This window comes from Colossoma macropomum, unplaced genomic scaffold (assembly GCF_904425465.1).
Source record: "Colossoma macropomum unplaced genomic scaffold, Colossoma_macropomum, whole genome shotgun sequence".
In the NCBI taxonomy this organism is placed as follows: Eukaryota; Metazoa; Chordata; class Actinopteri; order Characiformes; family Serrasalmidae; genus Colossoma; species Colossoma macropomum.
The window spans coordinates 17,382,132-17,406,006 of record NW_023494803.1 but is presented as its reverse complement, the minus strand read 5'-3'; the positions used below and the strand labels follow the sequence as shown (position 1 = coordinate 17,406,006).

The following is a 23,875-nucleotide window of genomic DNA, read 5'->3' as shown; positions in this document are numbered from 1 at the left end:
CCTGTGAGGAATTTTAACAATGATTGTTTGAAAACTGTACTTATGATAAAAAGCTGTACACATGCACACCATTCCCAATAAGATTCTAGAGTTCTAGAGTTGGAATAGTATTAATATCTCAAAAACCTTGACATGTGTTAGCATTCAAAAATCTGGTAAATAAATAATAATGACTAGAAAAGTGTATTTCCTACAGAAAATGCAGAATGACTGCATAGCTTGAGCAGTTGCCAGGCAGTTGCTAGAAACAGTTACTAAGTCTTTTTAGGTGGTCGCTAAGGTGCTGCTAACCAGCTGTTATGCTATTCCAGGAAGTTGGTAAAGTGTTGCTAAGTGGTTGCTATAATATCCCATGCAGTTGCTAAGGTGTTGCTAGGTGGTTGCTATGGCATTCCAGGTGGTTACCAAGGTGTGTCTAGGTGGTTGCTATGGCCATTTCAGGTGGTTTGCTAGGGTTTGGTAGGCAGTTGCTAGGTGGTTGCTATGTTATCCCAGATGGTTGCTAGGGTGTTGCCAGGCAGTTGCTATGGTATTCCAGGTAGTTGCTATGTTGTTGCTAGGTGGTTGCTATGGTATTACAGGTAGTTGCTATGTTGTAGCAGTGCTGTTATCGCATAAAAAAGTAGAAAAATAATTAGAAGAAAAATATACCATCAGATAAGATCGGATCAGATCAGATAGTGTTCACTAATAATAATAAGAATACACTGTCAAATAACAACTAATTGCATTTTCGGTCTATTTATATTCTGTTTTAACAGGTTCGAGTTTGCATTTTTGAATTTGTCAGTTTGTTTGAATATGAAACAATAGCAAACACAGCAAAAATTAAAAAGGTTTTCCTTCTACAAAACAAGTTCACATAACAATACTTTTTCATTAAATTCAAATCATAAAGTGTCAGCATTGTTCTTTTACCAATTAATACGAACACAAACGTGACTGACAGTTTGCAATCTGCACTTTTGGAAAAAATTCTCCAAGGTGTTAAGGCACTATTAGAAAGAAATAATTCACACAAAATGTCAACAGGTTTTTGTTATTGATGGAGATAACTGCATCTTGTAAAGATCAAATTCACCAGTTTTTCTTGTCTTTCTGTGAGTTAGAATAAAACAAGTCCAGTATAACATGCACAGTGTTGTTCTCTCACAGAGCTGTGAGCGTGATGGAGTCTGGCATGTAGACGGTTGTGGTGGGGGGGCAGGGGGGCTTTTGTGCACTGCTGTAGGGTACAGATGCGTTTGATCTACCTGTGTGTGTTTTTTGATTTATTACTCTGGAGAAGCGAAACCACACATACATACAGGGCCTTGAAGTGTGATCACGCAGAGTGATATGAACATATATGCACATGCACACAAAGGGCTTACTTCAAGGTCTCTGTTGACATCTGCAGGTTGTAATTCCTCTCCGTTTCAGGAAGCTTGGAGAAATCCACCAGGCAGGGGTGCTGCCTTTTATTATCATCTCTTATCTGAGGAAGGACAGTACACAAATCATTACAGCACACTGGATCCTCTGCTTAATACCACAGAACAGCTACACGAGACAAACTGCAAAAATAATGACAGCACAATACTGGGAGAAAACCATAGCAACCCTGAAACTAACTGGAGATTGCTATAAAGGAGGAAAACAGAAGGACACAAAGGCACCATGGCATTTTGAACAGGGCTGTCACTGTTAATTATGGCTACTGATTATTTTGACAATTAATCAAATAATCAGTAAAGGCTAAACAGTAAAAGATTTTAATTGAGTTGGGCAAATTGATAAAAACAAACCATGCATTTACTTTCAAAACCTCCAAGTCTGTATTGGAAAAGGCAAAGGCTAAACAAGAAAGCTTAAAAAAATATATATATAAATAAATAAAAATAACGGTAGAGCAGTGCTCATAAAGCTAAATGACACCTCCATAAGCTTGTCATGACAACTGACAAACTTCCATAATCATTTTTAAAAGCTTATTATAATACGTTTCACCTGGCATATAGGCTGCTGGGTAACAATACCTAAGAATGCTGTATTCACACATTTATAGGGCATTATATGGCACACATAATACCTTACGATAAAAGTATGATTGCTCTTAAGTAACCGTGAACAGCGTAGCGCCTGTAGCCAGCTAGCCTATAAATACAGAATTCATAGGAAGTGTTACAAGCTGCTTTTGACATAGCTTCATTCTTATAAATGCTAAAATGGAACCTTAAGGCCACAGAAAATATTATATTTTGTCATATATGTCATATTATCAGCATTATGTCAGTGTGACAAACACTGAGCTACAAAGTTCATGTCATTTCACCCTAGAAAGTGTCATGAGAAAATAATGTCTGGAAAAAAATCAATGTCACTTGACACAGATGTTATGTCCGTTTGACATGAAAGCTGGCCAAAGCAATGTTTATGACAGTCGTGTAACTACTGGGGGTTGGGGGGGGATCGCAATAGGGCCCATGGTGGAGTGGGGCTCGCAGTGACCAAGGCCCCTAAAGCCTCTATTATGTGCCTCATGCAGTGATTGTTATCAATTAAGGCATTATTAATGTACACTTCTGTGTTGCTGATTATGTTTTACAGGAGGTTCATTAAATTACATGAAAAACACAATTTTGTAACACAAATGTTTTCCCTTGAAGTCAAACTCCCGTTTAAATAAAAAATGGGGTTACAATCATATATTTGCTCCCTGTCTAATAACAGTGGTGGTGTACATGCTCTACTTGCTTAATTGCTCATTGCTCAGGCACCTATGAATGACCTTTACTGAAAGTGTTTATAAACATTTATGTATATCTATGTCAGCTGTCATGATGGGCTTATGTAGGTGTCATGTAGCCCTATGATCATAACATATAGTAAACTGTTACCAAAAAATGTAACTATGTAACAAATAAAACAGCATTAAATTCTATTGTGGACCTAATACCAGTAAGAGACTGCGAACAATGCATTATCATCATACAAACTGCTCGTTAATATTCACTGATAAAGTAAATATTTTAATAGATTATTTTTTATTGAGTAAGCAAATTTATTCTAGCAATTGTGACAGCTCTAATTATGAATGTTGCACATACAAGTGGCCTCACACAAATACGCACGCACACAGACACATGTAGCCATACCGGGGAGAAGAGATGGTTTTTCTAGTGGACATGTCATGAATGTAACGGAAGCATGAGTGAGTCTGGAATATTAAGTGTAGGAGAGTGGGATAATTCATGGCACATCATTTCCACAACTCTGAGGTTTGCGCTAGTCAAGCGTAGTGCACAGCTGCACTGGCACTTGAGGGTTGAACAAGATGCCTCTTCCTCAGAGCAAGTCTCAAACATATGATACAGTTAGAATTTTCACTCAACACTCTCACATCCACCCAGTTGACAAAAAAGCATGCCAAGATAGCTCTATCGATTAGCTAGCCAGATAAAGCAATGTGTTTGGATGAACCATCTTCACAGATTGTATGTGATTTAAGATAATGGTATATAACAATGCCTGTAAGCAAGCTTGCTTATTACGACAGATAACTGAGGCCTTCAAAACCAGACCTCTAATCCAGGATCCTGTCCTGTAATTTGCGATCACTGGTGGTGTGACAGGTAGTCAATCAGTTACATGAACAGGCCAGTTAACTATCAGTGAAAACAAAATACAGGACCACAAAGTCCAGATCTGAAGACATTTAATGAACACTAATCAACAAAATAAATCAGTTTCCCTAATGTCAGTATGTACCTTATTGTTTGAAAGAGATCGGCATCATAGGCCAATATAACATTAACTGCTATGGCCAGCAATGGACAGGCATGGGAGGGTCAAATAGTAAACAAATCAATCCAATGTCATTGTACTTCACCTTGAAACTGTTAGAGCTCCTATTTTATGCCGATTGCAGGTGTAAAGAGGCTCTAATATCATCATATTCTTGAGTCTGCTTAGTCTGCAGGCACCTCCTCGTTTGGATGATGCACAAATAACTTGGCATGTACACTTAGTGCTACAGAACTAGTACAGCATTATTACTAAAGCAGGAGTAAAACTCCAATGTGTTAAGTGGCTGTAAGCCAGGGCTGCTATTCAGAAAGATTGACTGTTGCAATTTTATATGAATCATTTCTCATTGTAATTTAATAAATTAAGTGGAGAAAATCTACCAAAATTACAGATTCTAATCTTTCAATTGATACCACATTGTTGTTTGTAAGGCAAAAGAAGAAGTTTTATAATGATTCCAATTGGATGAAAAGTTATTGCTGTGTACATGGACCTCTCTACCGATTTAGTTCAAAATGTAGTCCTTATTCAGACATTAAATGTTTGCAAGGATTTAAACCCAAGTCATCAGTAGAGATAGTAATAAGCTAACAAAATTATCACTTATAAGGTACTTTCCATTGAGAGGTGGCTGTCCCAAACCTTAACCCCTAAAATAGAACCTGTTGGTGTGATTGTTTTTCATCTGGTTTTATATTAAGCTTATTTAATTTAATAGCCTATACAGGGGATCTTGATGTAGTAGTTATATACAGTTATTAATAATGATTATTAATTCTGAGTAAGCACTGTAGGTGAGTTACAGTATTCTTTAATGCGTGTAGATATTCATAACATGAAGCTGAGGTCAGCTTCTTATTCACCAGCTTCTAACTGGAATTCGTCCGTTCCACCTCAAAAGGTGCAACCTCAGGCACTAGAATGTAACTGCTGCAGCATTTAAGGCCAACTTATATAAGCTAATTTCCGCCTTGTCCTTCTTACTGTGTTTACTTCTTCTTACTGGGGAGTCCATTTCATTTTTCTGTGCATTAAGATAAGAAATGATCCACACATTTATCAATTTGCTGATATGAGTGAGACTCATGCTAAACTCTGGTTTTAACGTCAGTTGCAGACCGAAAACCTTCCTGCTGCTCCAGACAGCTACCCGGCACAATCACAGTGAAAAAAATTTATAGAAAAAAAAAAAAACTACAGAGAGCAGTCTGCAAGCTAGATTAATCTAGGTCTGAGAATTATAACAAAACATTTATTTAAAAAAAAGGTTGGGTAATAAGGAAGTTATGGCTGATTTAATCATGAGAACTCTGCATCTCACAATACATGTTTATATTTGTTTACAAGCGGTTCTTGACCACTCCAACATCATTATTAAGCAATATTTAGCAATAGTTTGATGATTTTACATTGATTTCATTAAGTAGAATATAAAATGTTCAAAATAAATAAATAAATAAATAAATAAAAATAAGTAAGCAAAAACATCAGAAAGTCACTCAACAAAAGAATTAAAACAGAACCCAGTGCTGGGTCATCTTTTAGGGTAATTCTAATGACCCTGCCTGTTGAGTTGTTCATAAAACCCAGTGTGTGTTCTTTTATGTAGTTACCCAGCGTTTTTTGAGTGTTGGTCTTGTACTGGTTAACGTTTTTGAGCTCTGCTCAACATCAGCTAAAACTGTCACAACTGAAACAGTCACTATCAAAACACTTACAAAATGTTCAATTGTTCAATTACAAAATGTTCAATTTGTTTTAACACAATAAACACAATTAAGATATAGGGTAACTTACCACAGAAGGATGTTAGTCTAAAGTTTTCAATTCTGACTTTGAATTCATTTGATAGAATGAGCCATACAGTCTTGTTTAGCAGAAAATCAGTTTTTTACATTTTGCCCTGTTTTTGCAATTGTTCAATCACCTAACATAGGAGAAAGCTAGAAGCACACTTGAACATGTCGATAAAGAATGTAAATCAAATGTAAATGTAATTCATTGCATGGCAAACTGTGAATAAACTATTCAATTAATTGCTTTTATACAGCAAAATGATGATAAAAACCCTGAATGTCTAGTGGTTAAAAGATCTTTAAACTTGACCAGAGAGGTGAAAAGCAAATAAACAATGCTCTGCACAAAGGATTCTTGTTGTTCTATTGCCTCATTCCTGCAAGTGCAGCATAAATTTTGGAAACGAATGAGGATCTCTATGCCTGGAGTGATTTAAGGCAGCAGCGATCTCCCCTCTGTGCAAATTTGAAGCCATCACCAGCCGTGCCAGATCCATCTCGGTACAGCGCGGCAGCTCTCTGTCCCTCAGCCAGCGCCGCCTCACCTCTCAGCTAACGAGGTCTCGTTAAAAACAGATATAAAATCCCGCCCACAACAGCTGGGCTTCAGCTACGGCAGATTAATAAATGGGCTCGGCCTGGCGGTAATAGCCGCTCTTGTCTCAAACCCAGAACCCATTGCTTCGGGGGCAATTGAAAAGGAGGAGGATGAAGTTTAAAGTGATAGTTTGGCAAATTAAATCAAATTTACACAATTCTTGCCCCAAATGCAGTGGATCAGTCAAGATTAACTGGAGATATGAGGCTAATGTAGCTAACATGTAATGGAAGTTTATACTATACCAATTAGCATTATACATGCCTAAATCATAACATGCTTGACTTAAACCACATCAGGTGACCTCAAAAAGACTTGCTTATGTAGATTATAGCAAAGTATGACATACTGTTATTTATTTTAAAAAAATGGTCAAAAGTATGTTAACTTTGCACAACCTGAAACATGGATTTTGTCTGAATAGACAAATATAGATAACAGACTGGCATACAGTGTCGAAAAACACAATCTAGTCTATTTTAAAGTTTCTTAACAACTCAACATGGTTTAAGGCAAGAGCATGATGATTTAGTATGCAGCTTGCGCAATGATCACTGGTGGGTATAAGCTTACATTCCTTTTTAGCTATTAGCCTTGAAACTCCAAAGCAAAACTAAAGGAGCAAACTTTAGACATCAAACATGTCTAAGTTCATGACTGAATGCACCTGGGGTAACATTGTGTAAATTTGAGTTTCATCAAAATGTCACTTTAAACAAAAACTGTGGAGATGCACAGATACATATGACCAATACACACATATGACAACACAGCGATCACATTTGTAGTACAGACACAAGAGTCAGGTTCAGTTCACTGTTTGATGTTGATTTTCTTTCTCTTAAAGGGCCCATTCTGGTCTTATTTATTTTTATCACAAAAATGAGCTGATAACATACAGTTACCATTTTGTAAAATAGCCAAAAGTGTGTGGACACCATTTCAGTTGAGTGAGTTCAACTATGTCAACCATACTCATAGCTAACAGTTAACTCATAGCTATTTGTGCCCTGATAAAACTGACCTGATCAATTGTAAGTGCTGTTATTGTGAAGCGGAGCAACATCCCAGTGGTGAAGAGGTAGGCCACACAAGCTCATGGAACAAGACTGCTGAGTGCTAAAGGAAATTATCTCTCCTTTTGACTGTCTCTGGAAGCAACATCAAAAACGTGTTCATTAGAAGTTGCATGGACTGGGTTTCTGTGGCCGAGCAGCCACACACAATCCTAAGATTATAATGCATCATGCCAAAAATTATCTGGGGTGTTGTAAGCACACCGCATTTAAACTCTGATGCAGCAGAAACACGTTCACTGGAGTTATGAATCACTATGCCTCACTTTTTGGCAGTCTGATGAAAGAGTCTGGGTTTGGTGGATGCAGGCGAATGTTATCTGACTGAATGCAACAGTAAAGTTTGGTGGAGGAGGAATAATTGTCTGGAGCTGTTTTTCATGGTTTGGGCTGGACATCATACATTCAGTGAAGGGTAAACTTAATGATACCACATACAATTACATTCTAGTGAACCGTGTGCTTCCAACTTCACCGTAACAATTTGGGGAATGCCCTTTTGTGTTCTAGAATGACAATGCCTCTGTGCACAATGCAACATCCATAAAGAAATAGTCTGCCAAGTGTGAAACAAATTGACTGACCTGCACCTCAACTTTGTCTAACACCTTTACGATGAACTGGAACTACAACTATGAGTCAGGCCTTGTCATACCACATCAGTGCCTGACCTCACTAATGCTCTACCTGAAAGACAACAAAATCCTGTGGCCATGTTCCAAAAAATAGTGGAAAGCCTTTCCATAAGAGTGGTGACTATTATAGCAGCAATGGAGAAATCAACTCCATCTTATGTCTATGTTTTTGCAATCAGGTGTTCAACAAGAACATACGGATGTGATATTCAGTTGTCCACATACTTTTGGCCATGTAGCATGTATAGGTCTGGTTTTGCAGACAGAAATTAGACTAGACTGATTTAGTGAGAATCCATGTGTGTGGTCACTCACTGAGCCCTTTAGTTCTGAGTAAATCAATCATTTTTCAAAGCATGTCAATGATATATGGTATGGGAGAAATGTCTGAGCTGACTAATCTACTGTGTATGGAAAACAAAATGGACACAATAAAGATGTTTCAATAGCACAATGAAACAAAATTATATTTATTCACTTACCCTCTGTTTTATTTGAACAGCAAATTATAAAAGAGAAAGCAAAATGAAGTACTGAACAGGGTCCTCTTATGTATAAATGATGAGTTATAAATTAAGGACAAATATGCATCTGATGTGCAATAGCTAAAGATAGAGTTGGGTGGTATAAAGGGTAATAAGATAAACTGCAGTATTTGAAAATTATGTGTCAAATTTATATTCCATGTCTGAACGGCCAAATAAACACATTCCACCCATTTCTATTTTAGAGGGGCTCACAGACAGGCGGAAGCCAGAAAAAACTAAGCATGATCGCGACTCAGCTACAGCTAAGCACTACACACACCACAGAAGACTTCTGATTTCAGCATCTGAGACATCCTCTAAACAGGTGTCATTTAGCATCAGTTGAGTGACTGGTGTTAGTCTGTGCTATGCTACTAAGCTCTCGTTAACTTAGCCAGCAGGCAAAGTGTGCCACCCATCACTGAACAGGTTCGATTTCAGCTTTCTGTCACTCCAACGCTAGTCACTCACTGTGTGGTACTGTTTGGGTCTGGGCCTGCTTACTAAGCTAACGTTGAGTTAGCCAATCAGGATACAGATCCAAACACTACAGAAGAGGTTTAATTTCACCTTTCTGTCCCTTGAATGCCAGCTGCTTGACTTCACTCCCTCAGATTAGTATTATTGTAATCTAACCTAACCTCAGTGCTTTAGTTAGCTGTTCTGTGGTGAGCAGAGCTGTGATAATGCTAGCTAAGCTAATGCTAACTAGCTCTTCTCTCCTAGTTAGCAGTTTAGTAAACAATTTTTAAACACCACGGTTTGGGGACAGCTTGAAGGCATAAAACAAGTGGATACCGCCCAACCCTAGCTGAAAGTTTTCTTTTGTATGTGTTAGGATTATTGGGTGTATGGGTAATGTGAGTGTATAGGAAAGTTCTGGTCATAACTAAAATGTATGAATATATGTTAAGTAGTATGGACTGTATGCTTTCAGTATGCTGAATGTGTTCCAGTCTGGGTTTTGTTTGGTATTAAGAGGCAGTACCTTGCCATAAGACCAGCCAAGTTCGATCTTGTTCATGGCCCAAAGCTCATGGATGTTCTCGGCCAGTCTGTCGCGCACTTTCTCCAGGTGAGGAGGCATAACAATCTGTGACATATGGAAGAAATTCAAAAGGAATCACTTATTCATTCCTCATTCAGTTATTATCATTCATTTATTCATTATTTGTTGATCGTTCCTGAATTGATTTATCTACTCAAATTTAGGGGTTAAGGTTTGGGACACCCACCTTCCGAAAGAAAGCCTAACCTATACACGTTGATTATATATATATATATTCATCTTATTGCTATCTCAATTAATGTCTGTGATAGTATGTGCACGCATGAATGTGTGTTCACTCGAGAGCTGTCCAACAGTGCTAGAACAAAAGAGAGCTTCTGAAAGAGTGGCATAAGAAGCAACTGAATGCCAGCAAGCCTGTCAGATCAGATGGTGACAGATGTTCCCAACTCCCAGCTTGTGTGTGTGTGTGAGTGTGTGTGTTAACCTGAGAGGTGTCCACTGGTGTGGGTATGAAAGAGGCCTGGGACAGAAACTGTGTGGTACCCAGCAGGTCTCTCACTCCGTCCATGTCTCTCTTGTACTCCTTTACTGGCTCAACCCTCATCTTCTCTTTGGGCAGCAATGCCTCATAGCATGGTGCGTAGCCTGATGGAGGCAGGAACTTGAAGTCTCCATGGCGACCGCCTAAAAGGAAGCGCGCCCTGCCGAGCAAAAGAGGGCCGGATGAGTGGACTTGAGCTGGGATGAAAATTAGAGCATGCTTTGCCCAGATGTGAACTGTGGGCATCAGCACTACAAAAGCTGCTGCTGGAGAGTCTTTACAGTGAGTGAATGAATAAAGAGACAGAACTGTACTCGACTCTCAATCCAGCTATGCTTATGTAAAGTCATTGTACAATCTGCAACATGTGTTCTTAATTAAAAAAATCACGGTAAAATGATGTTTTAATTTTAAAAAGTTAGTCACCTGGGTAGTAAATTTTTAATTAATTACACTTCTAATAGAAATCAAACGGTACAAGCATCTGTGTCTTATGCTCTGTGAACTTTTTTGAAGTTCACCTTATTCTAAGAAAACCTGGTAACTTTTTTTGCTAAACCATGTATTACTTTGTATGTCAGAAACAGAACTGGAAGAACAGGCAGTGGACAATCATTATGTCCTTTAAAATTGTTATGCATTGACCAGGTCCAAAATGTATCCTCTTGTGCAAACTTCTTGAAATCATCGCATGCAAAATAAGAGCAAAAATTAAAAGGATAGAGGTCAAATGAATTTAAGTCATTGTTTACTTGAACACCCACTGAGGCATTCTAATCCAAAAATCATTCCAGGTGGTCTTATCAGATACACTTCCAGTCATGAAGATGAGTAAATAATGAAATCAAGTCTCTATAACGTGCTTCGCTGCTTTAAATTAAGTTACTCGACTGAAATCACACCCACACACATACACAAACAAACTGAACTGTGAAAGGTAAATGAAGGTCAGCAGACGCAGGCCGTAGCTGAGCTCCTGCTGTGATCTCGGTCTGCTGACTGAGTGCCTGTCTGTCTGCCTGACTGACTGACTAACCCCTCATGGGCTGCCATGGCTACACAGCATTTCATACAGTCCCTGCACTCCTTCAGGTTCTCTCTGAGCCAGACTCAAATAGAAACCGAAGTAGTAGAGATGACGCACAACAAGTCCGTTCCAAGTGCCATAATCAATTATTCACACGCCCACTATAGATCCAAAGCTTGGCTTGATTGCACAGTGGCTGGACTGCTAACCAGCTCTGGTAAATTGATACATTACTATCTTTACGACTATAATTAAGAAAAAATACAAAGCTTACAGCATGTCTGCAATATATATATATATATATATGTGTGTGTGTGTGTGTGTGTGTGTGTGCGCGCTAAATTCTACTGTGCAAAAACCATAAAATTGTATTGCGCCATAACCGTGGTACAGTCTACAGATTGGTCCCCAGTTTTTCTATACAAATTTCCAATTTTTTGTAAGTATATGTAGGTATATGACTCATATCTGTCATTAATGTGAATGAACCTGTGTCTCGAGACAATCCGCATGCACACATCTTAATCAATGTCAGGGGTATGAGCCACGTGCGTCATCAACAACAAACTAAACAGCAGAACAAGCCTTAAGCGCTGTTGCTCTAAACAGCTCTCAGTTGTTCATTATTACTTCGAGACAAAGATGAAAAAAGGTCAGATGCGTTTGTAGCATTTACTGGAACTAATCTCAGGTTAGGTTAGGTGCTGCTGCTGCGTTAACGGTGAATGACGCAGTGACACATGAATTTCGATCTGACCATTCTCAGTGAGGTTGATTGGCCACGAATCAGATACGTATCCGGTCTAGGACTACATATGAAAGGCTCTGTGCAGACAACCAGACTGATGTCCAGCTGTGTGGACATGCAAATCTAATCTTTTTTTAAAACTGATCTAAGCCACTTTCATATGTGTTCCTAGATCAGATAAATATTTGATTCATACTTATGTGACCTTAATGAGAACGGATCGGAATTCATGTGTTTTTTTTTCACTGTGCGTACAAAATCATTCAGCATTAATGTGGCAGCAGCACAGAACCTGAAGTTAGAGCCAGTAAACGGTGCAAAAACAACATATCTGACCCTATTTCACCTTCATCTGGCCTAAAAATGAACAGCTGTGAGCTGTTCAGGGCAAATTATCTTCATGATGAAGGCTTGTTCTGCTGGTTATTTGTTTATGAAGCACAGAGTTCTTTCATGTGACATTTTTGACTGGGATGTGTGCATGCAGGTTGTTTCAGGACACAGGATCTTTCACATTAATGACAGATTTTAAATAGAAGAATGTGAACCATCGAGTTATAAAGATCAGATCTAAGCAAAGAATCAGTACTGAGCAATGAGGCTTATAATGTGAACATTGCGTGTGATTCCAAAGACTGATACATGGCCAACATGGACATGCACACGTCATAACTCCTGAGGCAGCAGATTTGAATGAGTTAACCCCTTAAATGTTTGTTACACACTTCTGTAACCTAAGAATAGTTCAACCAGTTTGCACCAAAGTCCCTGTAGTTACTGAACAATAAGCCTTGGTATGCAACAAGCCTGGGATTGTGATGGGTTAAAGTCACCAGACTCTCAGAATGGGTCACTGGTGAGATGCATGGTTCAATAGGGTTAGCCAGCTAAATTGGACACCCTAAGCAGCACAAATTGTCCACCATCAATAATTAGCGCCTCTTTTAGTAAATCCTCATAACAATTTTAACAATCTCCATTACTCACCTACCAATTATTTAGTAATTGGTAGATTATTTGATTATTAACATAATCGCCAGTGAACAACATAGATTTGAGTAGTTACATAGTGAATGGTATGTTATAGTGATGGTGTGTTTCAACAAAAATGTGTCACCTGTGAATGCAATAAAGAAAGAGAGCATTGTGTTATGAAGCAGCTGGGTGCAGAAAAATCTGAAACAATTAGACTATGAGAGCCCACTAGAGCCTGAAATGTACTTCAGCTTGAATGCCTGTCAAGCTGGTAGCCATAGCAACCTCAAAATTTGTGCTCGCCCACTTGCTTGCCCGTATGTACACACAGACACATATGCAGATAATGTTACATAACAAGGAACATACTTGACCCCAGCAGAGAAGCTGACCACAGGGAAGAAGAGGCCGTCAGTGTTGAAGTTTTCGAACATGCCTTGCACGGGCTGACCATTGATCCTGAAGGAGATGCTGGGAACACCCAAGTCCAAGCAGCAGCTGACTACATCATCTGATGTGAGAATGTGCTGGTTTACTGAAGCCACCGTTCGTGGAATTCGCCCTGCAGCACAAAAACAAACACATGCACTGTCTGAAACCAACAATGTTTAGCAACAGTAGCTTCTGTGTTTTTACCCCTTAAGTGTAGTTATCACCAGCGATAGCAAAAGCATGCTGTAAGGCAATATTTATTTCTCACTCGTAGTTCTCTAAAATAAGTGCAAAAATTCTTTTAAAAAACAATGTTAATTCTAAACTTGCAGTCAACATTGCAGTCTAGTTTTGAAGAAATAAAAACTATCCTTTATATTTTTGCCATGTTTTTGTCATTTTTTGAGATCAAGACAAACGGATAAAAAACTGAAGCTGTCTGGCTGTCTGTACAAAATGTAAATCGAACGTAAAAGTAAGTCATGATATAAGTCACTATGTAGTTAAATATGTAAGGATGTAATTACATTTGAATGGTATAGCAAAAATAAAAGCAATAACATTCAAGTAACCACACATTCACATTAGCAAGTGACAAGTGACAGAGTAACTTTCAAGCAGTCATTATTATTTTGTATGGAAGTAGGTGATTTGTAGCTGCAATTTAGTGACAACTAGGCACTGTAAAAGGACAGCGAGCAACAAATCGAGTTGAGATTTTCACAATGTTATGCAAATTATGTTCCACACGGTGATGCGACAATTTAAATTGGCTCAAACAAATTCCTTGATACGTGGGTCTGAGCTTCCCAACTCTCTGAACCTTTTGTTCCTAACAGCAGTTGTTCCTGTTCCTCAGTATAATCGCATAGGAAATGGATGAGGAGCTATAAATTTGTAAACGTATAAACGCACTTAAAATACGATGATACATACATATAGTACATAATTTTCACATTTTCTTGTCAGATATACACACAAATATTGTAGTTATTTTTATTATTATTACTTGTATTTATTTTGACCTGTCCAGGGTGTATCCTGTCTCCCACCTAATAGCCGCTGGGATAGGCTCCAGCACCCCCCCGCAACCCAGAAGGATAGGTGGTTTTAGAAAATGTGTGTGTGTTAGTGAGTATTTATTTTAAAATTACACAACACATTCAACAATAAAGGCAGCATTGTGCTTCTCTAACATAGTATTAGAAAACACTGTAGCATATAGTAATCTTGATTTAATTCACTATTCCCAACACGGATAGGAACATATCACCATGAAGATGTCAGGTTTAAAATAGTTCACGAAATTTGATTGTATTTAACTGAATAAGGCACTTTAAGCTGCTGCTTGTTAAGCAGGTGCTCTACAAATGTACTATAATATTAATCTTTAATCGAAGGGTCTAAACATTTAAAAAAAACTGTTGAAACTGATGTAAATCGCTTATAAATAAACAAAAAACAGATCTTAGTGTTTTTATTTCAGAACATACCAGACCACAAGTATAGTCCATCGAAGCCGTAAGAGTAGAGGTCATCGCCGACTCCATTCCCGCCCCAGCCCTCTCCACCCCCTGGGTAGGGCGCGTAGCCTTTGGTGGAGGCCCACCCGACCCGCAGGTGAGTAGGCTCGCTAGTCATGAAGTGCTCCACCTGGTCAATCATCAGCTCAAAGTACCACTTCTTATACTGAGCTGAACCTTCTCTCACGCCCAGAAAGATGTTCGGTCTCATGCTGCAGGTAAGACAGAGGCAACAGAGCGGTCAATTCCCAGATCTTATTTTGATAATACCCTTTAAATGAGCAGTTCTCAAACTTTTTCAGCCCAAGGCCCCCTTTGTGGATTGTAAGCGCCACTGGGTGTCCCCTCCTCCTCACATCCCCCCATCTCACCTTATTTTTACATAACAACGAGGACCATGCCTTTCCAGTACGCTGTCCACTTTGCTAGCTATGGCTGACCTGCACACAACCATGGTCCTGCTCTAAGAGATTACAGATAATTCATTTAATAGGCAAGTTATGGTCGTGAATTGTGATTGGTTGGCCAAAACAGATTTAAAAACCTCAGTCTGAGGTTTAACTAAGATTGATGCAATTGTGTGCTGTAGTATTCTAGACTGGTCACAAGATGTGAATTAACTTATCCTGGTCTCAACATTATTTTTTACTCTTTCTTGTCTCAGGGTAAAGAAAAGTTGTAATATGCTCTTGAGACCTGTTGAGTATAAGGGCTCTTTGCCTTGCTTGGTAACTGAACTTCTTTTTAGTATCATTATTGAATATGGGGCTGCAACAATCAGCAAGACACCACAATGGCAGAATGGTGCATACTGACCATTTTTGTTGTTTTTTTGCGAGCACAGTTCTATAAAGTGAAATGTATTGTAAACCAGAAGTGGCAGCCACATCTCTTGCATTGCAAGTCTTTATTTCATTAATGTAGCCGTTGTACCAGCTGCACTCCTACAGAACAGCAGTTACATGCGCATAAAGTGAGTTAAGTTTCAAGTCTATTTTTGCCACTTGCCTCATGTGGCATGCCTCTAGATGCTAGAGATGATGTAAAAACAACAGCATTGCAGAAAGGTTCAGCTGCCAAAGGCTATTTATTGCAAAGATGTATGCCAATTCACTTGCTTTGTGGTCTTGATTCAGTCTCACCTAATGGTCTTGACTACAATACTAGTAACCGAGCAGTGGTGGTACAACAAGCACCTATATGGTAGGAGTATCTGATAACATGGTCAGTGAATAAGGATACAATGTAGGTGTTTATAGTAAAGTAGCAAATCAGTATGTATAATTAAATAATTTGCCACTAGATGAAAGATGTTTACCTTTGTACATCATTGACCAATCGTGTCTGAAGTAGCAGGTCTCTCTTTGGGAGCAGATGATCACAGATGAGGTTCTGATTGGCTCGCACAGCCACTCCATTACAAACACATAGAGAGCAGAGAACATCTAGAATCTGAAGACAAACAAAAAAAAATGAGTCCCACGGCCATATCTTCCTATTCAGTTCATTCAGTCGGATGAAAGGATTTGTCTTGTGGGAATGCTTTACTAATCCATAAGGAAATCTTGGAAAAGGGGCTATAAACACATGATCTCTTCTCCAAGTCTCAATGTGTATTTTTTTTTATCTTAATTACACAAACTTTTAAGTATTTCTTTTTTCCTGTCCATTTTGTTTTGTGCTTTATGTTGCAAGGATCACAATTGAAATAAGCTCTAGGGCTTTACTGTGTTTTAATCCTCGATTACTTTAATGTGTATAACAGCTGCTTTGTGGTGTTACATGTATTTTTATAATACATTTAAAAAAATTTCATATTCTATTCAGATTCTAAAGTCAAAGTACTCAAGCTATGACACAATTAACCAACACCTTGCATTCAAAGCATCTGGTTTTAATTAAACATCTAGTACAAATTTATTTGTAGTGATTGAATGTTTTTCTCTTCAATACCCACACGATAAAAAATATAACACTGTATCGCAGAATTACAGAAAACATAAGAAAAACTAAAATAGCCTAAGAATAATTCAGCTAGTTTGCATTCAAGTCCTGGTAGTTACTGAATAATAAGCCTTTATATCTAATAAGCCAGGGCATTTAAGGGGTTAAACTAGTAAAACACAATCATAATCATTATAATTTGCGAACGTCAGAGGTTAACAGATCGGCATTTCATGTGTCACCACTGCAACTGTCACACCTTCACAGATGAGTCTATACTGTTTGCTAACAATTTGCTAACTGAAGGGTGCTGAAGTCAGACCTAGCACTGTCTGAAGTTCATATCGAAGAGCTGGATGTGATGATGTGTAGATTTTGAATGCATCCATATTGATTTACAGTTGAAGTAATACACAAAAATGTATTACAGTTCATCAGAAATTAAGAAATATCATTCTAAAACTGTAGTTCTCTATTCAAAATCAATTCCTTACATACAGTACTGTGCAAAGGTCACAATGGACACCTGAACATATTATTTGAAAACATTTATCTTGGTAATAAATGTAGTTGTGCCTGTAGAAATACCATCTGTCATTATAGTCAATGCAAATACACATAAATACAGTAAACAGTAACAAGAATTGCTTATTTTTAAGTTTGATTCCAGAATTCTCAGGTGCCTAAAATTTTTGCACTACACTGTATCTGAAGATAATGGGATAGAAATCTCCTTATTATAACATATTCGTAGAAAAAAGTGAACCAAGTTCCCTAAGGATTATATGGGCTTGTGAATAATTTTAGAAAAAATAGATTTTTATTTTGGAAATGGAAATGGAAAACAAATAAACAAATGCATGTCTGGGTTATTATTTGCCATGGTTTATTTTTCTTAGAAAATAATTAACCAGGGATCCCCTGAACACATTCTTGTTTTTTTATTTATTTATTTATTTATTTTTTTTGGAATTTAACCCAATTTTCTCCCCAATTCAGTCACCGCCAATTCCACCCGCTAATTAGGAATCCCCCAATCACACGATGATATCAACGCTAGGAAGGCGAAGGCTAGCACAGGCTTCCTCCGAGACCTGTGAAACCAACCACCACTTCTTTTCGAACTGCCGCTCACACAACATCATTGGACAGCTGAACGCGCTCTGAGGAAAGCGCCAACTGCCAGATCTGTTACGTCAGCTAACAGACGCCTGCGCTGACTAGCATCGCATTGAGTGATGGGGGGAGAAGGAGGGGCCATCCTACCCACCCAGAGAGAGCGAGGCCAATTGTGCTCTTTTGGACTCCCGGCTACGGATGGCTGTAGCAACACCAGTGATCGAACTCGCGATCTCCTGATGATAGGGCCAACGCTTAGATGGTTGCACCACTCGGGAGCCCCCGAACACATTCTTTGTTAACCTCAATTTGGACCCACTTGTCCTTAAAGCCACCCATGCAAACCAGTACCCCATGTGAGGAAAGAGGGGAAGCTAACCTTGTGGTTGCGACCATGTTTGTATAGCAGCGAGATGATGGACTTAATATGTCCTCTCTGAATGATGTTGAGTGCCTCCGGGCTCTCGATTAGGATGCAGTGGAGGACCTCCAGAATCCCTGAAGCATGGAATCAGTCATTACAGCCCAGTGCAACAGAAGCAGTAGGAACAGAAGAGAGTGCACAGAAGACTGTGTTTCAAAGAGATGCGGCAATACTCTAGTGAGTATAGCCAGACTTCAAAGCTAATTACATGTCTGTGTAGGTGTACAGAGTTACAAACTGGCAAAGTCGTCAAATGAAATATCTTGACACTCCTTTACAGTAATGACATGACAGTCGTGGAAGAAAAAACAAGTAAACAGTATTCAGTGTTTCAGTAGCTTGATAATAACTTTCCTACCTGAGGATGACTCCAGTCTCTCCAATTTACTGACCAGCCAGTCAAGGTTTTGGGAGAACTGTGTGCAATTATTCCTATTTCCCCGGATAAGGGCAGCTAAAAAATTAAAGGCATAAAAAGGAAAAAAGTATTAAAAGCTAGTAACTTCGCAACAAAACTTTAGGTCACATTCATTCTTCAAAATTAATGTTTCAGAAACAACCTTCATTTTAGTTTTGTCAGATGTACTCGCACAAAATCGATTCTGTGAATCCACTTTTGAAGACTTTGAAGTGGTGTCTTGGCCTGCTCACCAACAGGATGTGGTAAAGGTTTAGTTTACCAACTTGACCTAGCTGTGGACAAATTCTTACCAATTCTCAGTGGTGACTGTGTATTTATGTATTTTTAATGTTATTGTTGTTTACTCTGGACTACAAGTGTCCTTTTCGCAGGCTCACTGTCCATCAGATAATGTTGATGAGTGCACCAGCTCCTGTACTTTAAGCTCTGCCTTTCTGAGGCACTAGACCTGTTTAGCACTTGCTGTTTAGTTCACTCCCAGTTTCTTCCCACCCTAATATGCCTATTTTCTCATTCACATTGGTTGGTTTTTCCCAGACATGTATCTTCATTACAAGATCATGTCTGCCACATTGCAAGACTATGCTGTTTGTAGATTCTCATATATCTCAGTGATCCTCTGTATCTGTGGATGAGCATGTTCATTCTTTGAGGTCAAAGACAGAGGGTGAAGCAAGGGGGTTTAATTAATGCAAAAGTGACATTCATTTACACCTTTTCTTTTACATATTTTATATTCATAGTTAATTTATATTGATTAATTACACACATTACATGTTAATTTGGGGGCACATATGCTTGTCTTTTAAGGGGAAAAAATATTTAATATGTGGGGCTTTTGCCCCTGGTTACATCCAACACTTCATTACCTCATTGAAAGATATGCTAATAACCCTGCATCTCTTTAAATGTCAACCCTCCTCCCAAGGACATAAGTTTCAACATCAGACCGCTCAGCTTTCATGTATGTTAATTACAATACATTTTAAAGAAGAAGGTCCTGACACTAGTGGAGGATGGTAGGGGATGTTGATTTCAAGCAAACTGACAGGGTCACCTAGCTCTGGCAGATGGGGAATAGAGGACAGAAGATGCATCCGAAATTCAGTTAAGACTGAAATGATGCAGGAGCGTCTGTGTGTGTGCGCACGTGCCGGGAGCCGAAGACCGCAGCCAAGACGTGGGCAGCACACCAATTCTCCCTCCTTGGCAAAGGCTAATCACTCTTTCCAAATGCAGTGTGAAGGACACAGCTCTGCGAGAGGGACAATCGAGCAGTCGAGAAGCACAGTTCGGTCCGAGAAGCCCCAGCCTCTTCTGAGAAGCCTGCACATTAGCATGCCGAGAAACAGGCCAAGGCAGTTCACATCAAAAGCTGAGGGAACTCTGTGCCGCAGGTGATGGCGTGTAAGCGAGATTTGGAATGGGGACAGCAGTGCCTGTGTTATTTGGGAAGGCTGAGGGGACATCAGCTGCCACCACATACACTGATGAGAATGGATGGCATGCTTTATCACGGATTCAAAGGCCATCTGCCGAAATGGGACCTCGACATGACTGAACTGTGTGTGTGCGAGTTTTACAGATCAGACAGTTCCCTGCGGGGGTAAACAAAATCCTTTTAACATATTAAACCTAGAATGGTGATCCAGTAAGTGAGAGAAGTCCAAGTAGAGTAAAATGGTAAAAGCACTGCTAGAAAAAAGAAAAGAATTTTGGTGTGTGAATGTTATTCATAATCCTTACAAGTCTAGAGGTTTTGGGACAGATTTACTAATGTTTGCGCCATCCAAAATCCTGTTTTGCATTAAAAAGTGTCACGATTTACTAAAAAGGGGTGACAGCTCATCAGCATCTGTAATAAGATGAAAGGGGTGGAGCTGCTCTTTTGCACCTTTGCCTCATTGAATATGCATTAGAAGTTTCCATCTCAAAGCACAAAATGCAAAGAGGATATTATTATAACGAAGTTGATAGTGTTGTGGTTTACTAAAGTTTATAGTAAATACTGACTGTATGCTGTTGAACTCTCTGTGAACAGCTTATTTTTGGCATTAATGTGGCCGTCACTGATGTTGCTAAGAGAGAAAAGAGAGACTTTATCAAACAAATTTGGTTTTTTTTCCAACAAAAAAACAGAAATTTTGTCAATGCTTGTCTAAATAATGATTTGACAGGTTTTTTTCCTTAACTATGGTGAAACTCTTTTGGCTTTGCAATCAATGCTTTGTTGTGGCTTCTGTTACAGAAATGTCACAGATGGTTTTGATGCAGTGCACAAGTTAAGAGGACGTGCTCACCAGAAGTTCAAATCATTCAGTTCCCAATCAAGCAGAAAGCTCTTAGTAAAATTAAACAGGGATTTTAGAATAACACACAAATTCTGAATGCACTAAGCTCAGAACTCATAGTAATATACTAACTGTCTCAATTTATTTGTTCAATATGTTGAAATAATGTCTTTTTTTCTCAAAATAATGACGTCTTATGTTGAAATAATCATGCCTTTTCTAAAATAGTAAAGGCCTTTTCTTTGGTTGTCTTTTTTTGACCTACTAAATCAAAAATTAGAGACTATAAGTCAGAGACTATAAGTCAGTTACAATTTGAAGCAAAATCAGAGAACTATAAAAAATGTTTTGGCTGCATTCCAAACCACACACTTCTATACTTTACATATAACACTGCATACACTTACATATTAAATCCACTTCTGATGGCGGCGCACTCTTTTTATACACTCTTTAGTACAGTAGTATGTGGCTTGGGACGCAGATCTTTCCTTCTACTGGGAAGAAACAGGATCCTATACAAGAAGCATGTGAGTCACACGTGGCTATAATGCACTGCTCATGTGTTAATTATGAAGTTGTACCTGTGTCCATTTGTATCAAAGTTCTTAGTAGATAATTCACTAAATTGGCCACCTCCACCAGAGCAAAGTGTTGGTAGGCTGGAATTAGTGGCTAATAACATGTTTACCAAAAATTATTAATACCATCTACCTTTTCAACACCGTTAAAGCTTTTTCTAAGTTTGTTTTACAGTAAGTACAGGAAACCAAACTGCAGTGCAGCTCACATGAAACGAAAATAATGTTCTAAATTTATGCGACAGGGTGCCCACTGGAAGAAATAGAAATTGTAAGCCAGCATTAGTGAACTTTCTTCATATTTGGCAAAAACAGCACTGGTAATCAGTGGACTGCACATCTGTAATGACCTTAGGTGTTAGTTGTCTTACCCAGCAGTTCATAGAGCAGGTTGAGGATGTCTTTCCAGGCTGCTCCTGCCTCTTCTCCTGCACACTCTCCAAAGTGTGCCGCACTGTTGTACACACTCAAGCGATCAATGCAGTTAGACACCAGAGTCAGCATCCCCTAGAACAGTGAGAGAGAGAGAGACAACATGCGCCCATTTTACCTACACTGCATTGCTCACTGAACTTACTCACAGGTGAGCTGTGACCCTCTGGGATGTGGTCATCTCAGCCATAGCACAAAGCATGTGCTGTGAAAACAGAATACTCTGAAGATAATTTACAGCTCTTCAGCAAGCCGTATGCTAGCCATCAACAATGAAAAATGAATGCCAAGACTGTACTGAATAAAAGATAAGCTGAAGACGGCAGCTCTCAGCAGTGTTAATTAAATAGCTAGAGATTCACAAATACTATGAATATGATAATGAGTTCAAGAAACCATGAATAAACCAAATCATAACCTGCTCTAATAGCATGTAATTCTAGCAATTGAGCAGAAATTATCCAAAATGAGGAGACTAATCTAACATTCATGTTCCTATTAACTCTTACAGGTCCAAAATATTACACAGACGTACACCAACAAGCCAAAACATTGACATTATTACAGATGAAGCAATAACACTGATTATCTTGTAACAGCGGCGCATGTCAGGGTCTGGGATGTATTAGACAGTAAGTGAACAGTCAGTTCTCGTAGTTGATGTGTTGGATGTGGGAGAAATAAGGCAGGAGTAAAGACCTGAGCAATTCTGACAAGTGTTATATCGTTATGGCCAGATGACTGGGTCAGAGCATCTCCAAAACGGCATAACATGAGGGGTGCTCCTGGTCAGAGTGGTGAGTACCTACTGACAGTGGTCCAGTGAGCGACAAACCACAAACTGCTCCCTATAAGCCACAAACCACAAATATGCTCCCCTGCTGCCTATAAGGCTGTACAGCTGCACTCTAGTCAGATTGCCCATGCTAACACCCGTCCACCTTCAAAAGAGCCTACAATGGGCATGCAAGCATTGGAACTGGACCTTGGAACAATGGACAAAGGTCACCTGGTCTGATGAGTCCAACTTTCTTTTATATCACATGGGCAGCCGTGTACATGTGTGTTGTTTATCTAGGGAAGTGATGGCACTAGGATGCACTGTGGGGAGAACACAAGCCAGTGGAGTGAGTGTTATGCTCTGGGCAATGTTGTGCAAGGAAAGTTTGGGTCTGGGCGCTCATCAGGATATCAGTTTGACACGTGCCGCCTACCTAAATGTTGTTGTGGACCAGGTCCACCCCTACATGTCAATGGCAGTGGCCTCTTTTAGCAGGATAAGAGTTCAAGGTGTTGCTCTGGCCTCCAAATTCCTCAGATCTCAATCTGATCCAGCATCTGTGGGATATACTGGAACAGGAAGTCCGATCCGCAGTGACTCCACCTTGCAACTTACAGGACTCAAAAGTTCTGCTAATATCTTGGTGCAGATACCACAGGGCACCTTAAGAGGTCTTGCGGAGCCCATGCCTCAGTGGGTTGGAGCTCTTTCATCAGCACACAGAAGACCAGCAGCAGACTCATTTGGCTTGTCAATGTTTTGGCTCACTGGTGAATATTATTCTCAAGCCTAAAGTCAAGGTGCTGTATTGTAAGTAATGTAATTACACATTTCATAATATTCTGTTCTTATAGAACACTAGGAATTACATTTACATTCAATTTGCATTCATCAACAAGACTGAGACTGCACTTCTGACTTTTTATGCTTGTTTTAAAGTAAACAAATACCAAAAAACATACCTTAAATGACATGCATTATAACTTTTCATTAAATTCAAATCATAATAAAATATTTCCACTTTTACTTACAAACAAAAATGGTACTGATTGTATGTTTAGAACATGCATTTTCATCAGAACAAGGAATAATTTATGGTAAGACGATGAACAGATGATAAGCGGCTTGTACTAGTTAAGGGCTGAATTCACTGAGCGGTGGAGCAAAAGGACCGGTGCACTTTTCTATTTCTAGCCTGACGTA

The 23,875-nt window shown here is 39.0% G+C and overlaps 1 protein-coding gene across 1 annotated transcript in view; it reads right to left on the bottom strand.

Annotated features, from left to right (window-relative positions):
* LOC118823245 (ryanodine receptor 3) overlaps positions 1 to 23,875 on the bottom strand; it is a 282,056-nt gene that overhangs the window by 157,376 nt on the left and 100,805 nt on the right. The window contains exons 15-23 of the mRNA XM_036592700.1: positions 21,831 to 21,966; positions 18,525 to 18,620; positions 18,122 to 18,240; positions 15,998 to 16,131; positions 14,650 to 14,891; positions 13,094 to 13,286; positions 9,918 to 10,134; positions 9,410 to 9,514; positions 1,374 to 1,477 (exon numbers count right to left, since the gene is read on the bottom strand). Coding sequence (XP_036448593.1) covers positions 1,374 to 1,477; positions 9,410 to 9,514; positions 9,918 to 10,134; positions 13,094 to 13,286; positions 14,650 to 14,891; positions 15,998 to 16,131; positions 18,122 to 18,240; positions 18,525 to 18,620; positions 21,831 to 21,966 — 1,346 coding nt within the window. The remainder of the gene's footprint in view (positions 1 to 1,373; positions 1,478 to 9,409; positions 9,515 to 9,917; positions 10,135 to 13,093; positions 13,287 to 14,649; positions 14,892 to 15,997; positions 16,132 to 18,121; positions 18,241 to 18,524; positions 18,621 to 21,830; positions 21,967 to 23,875) is intronic.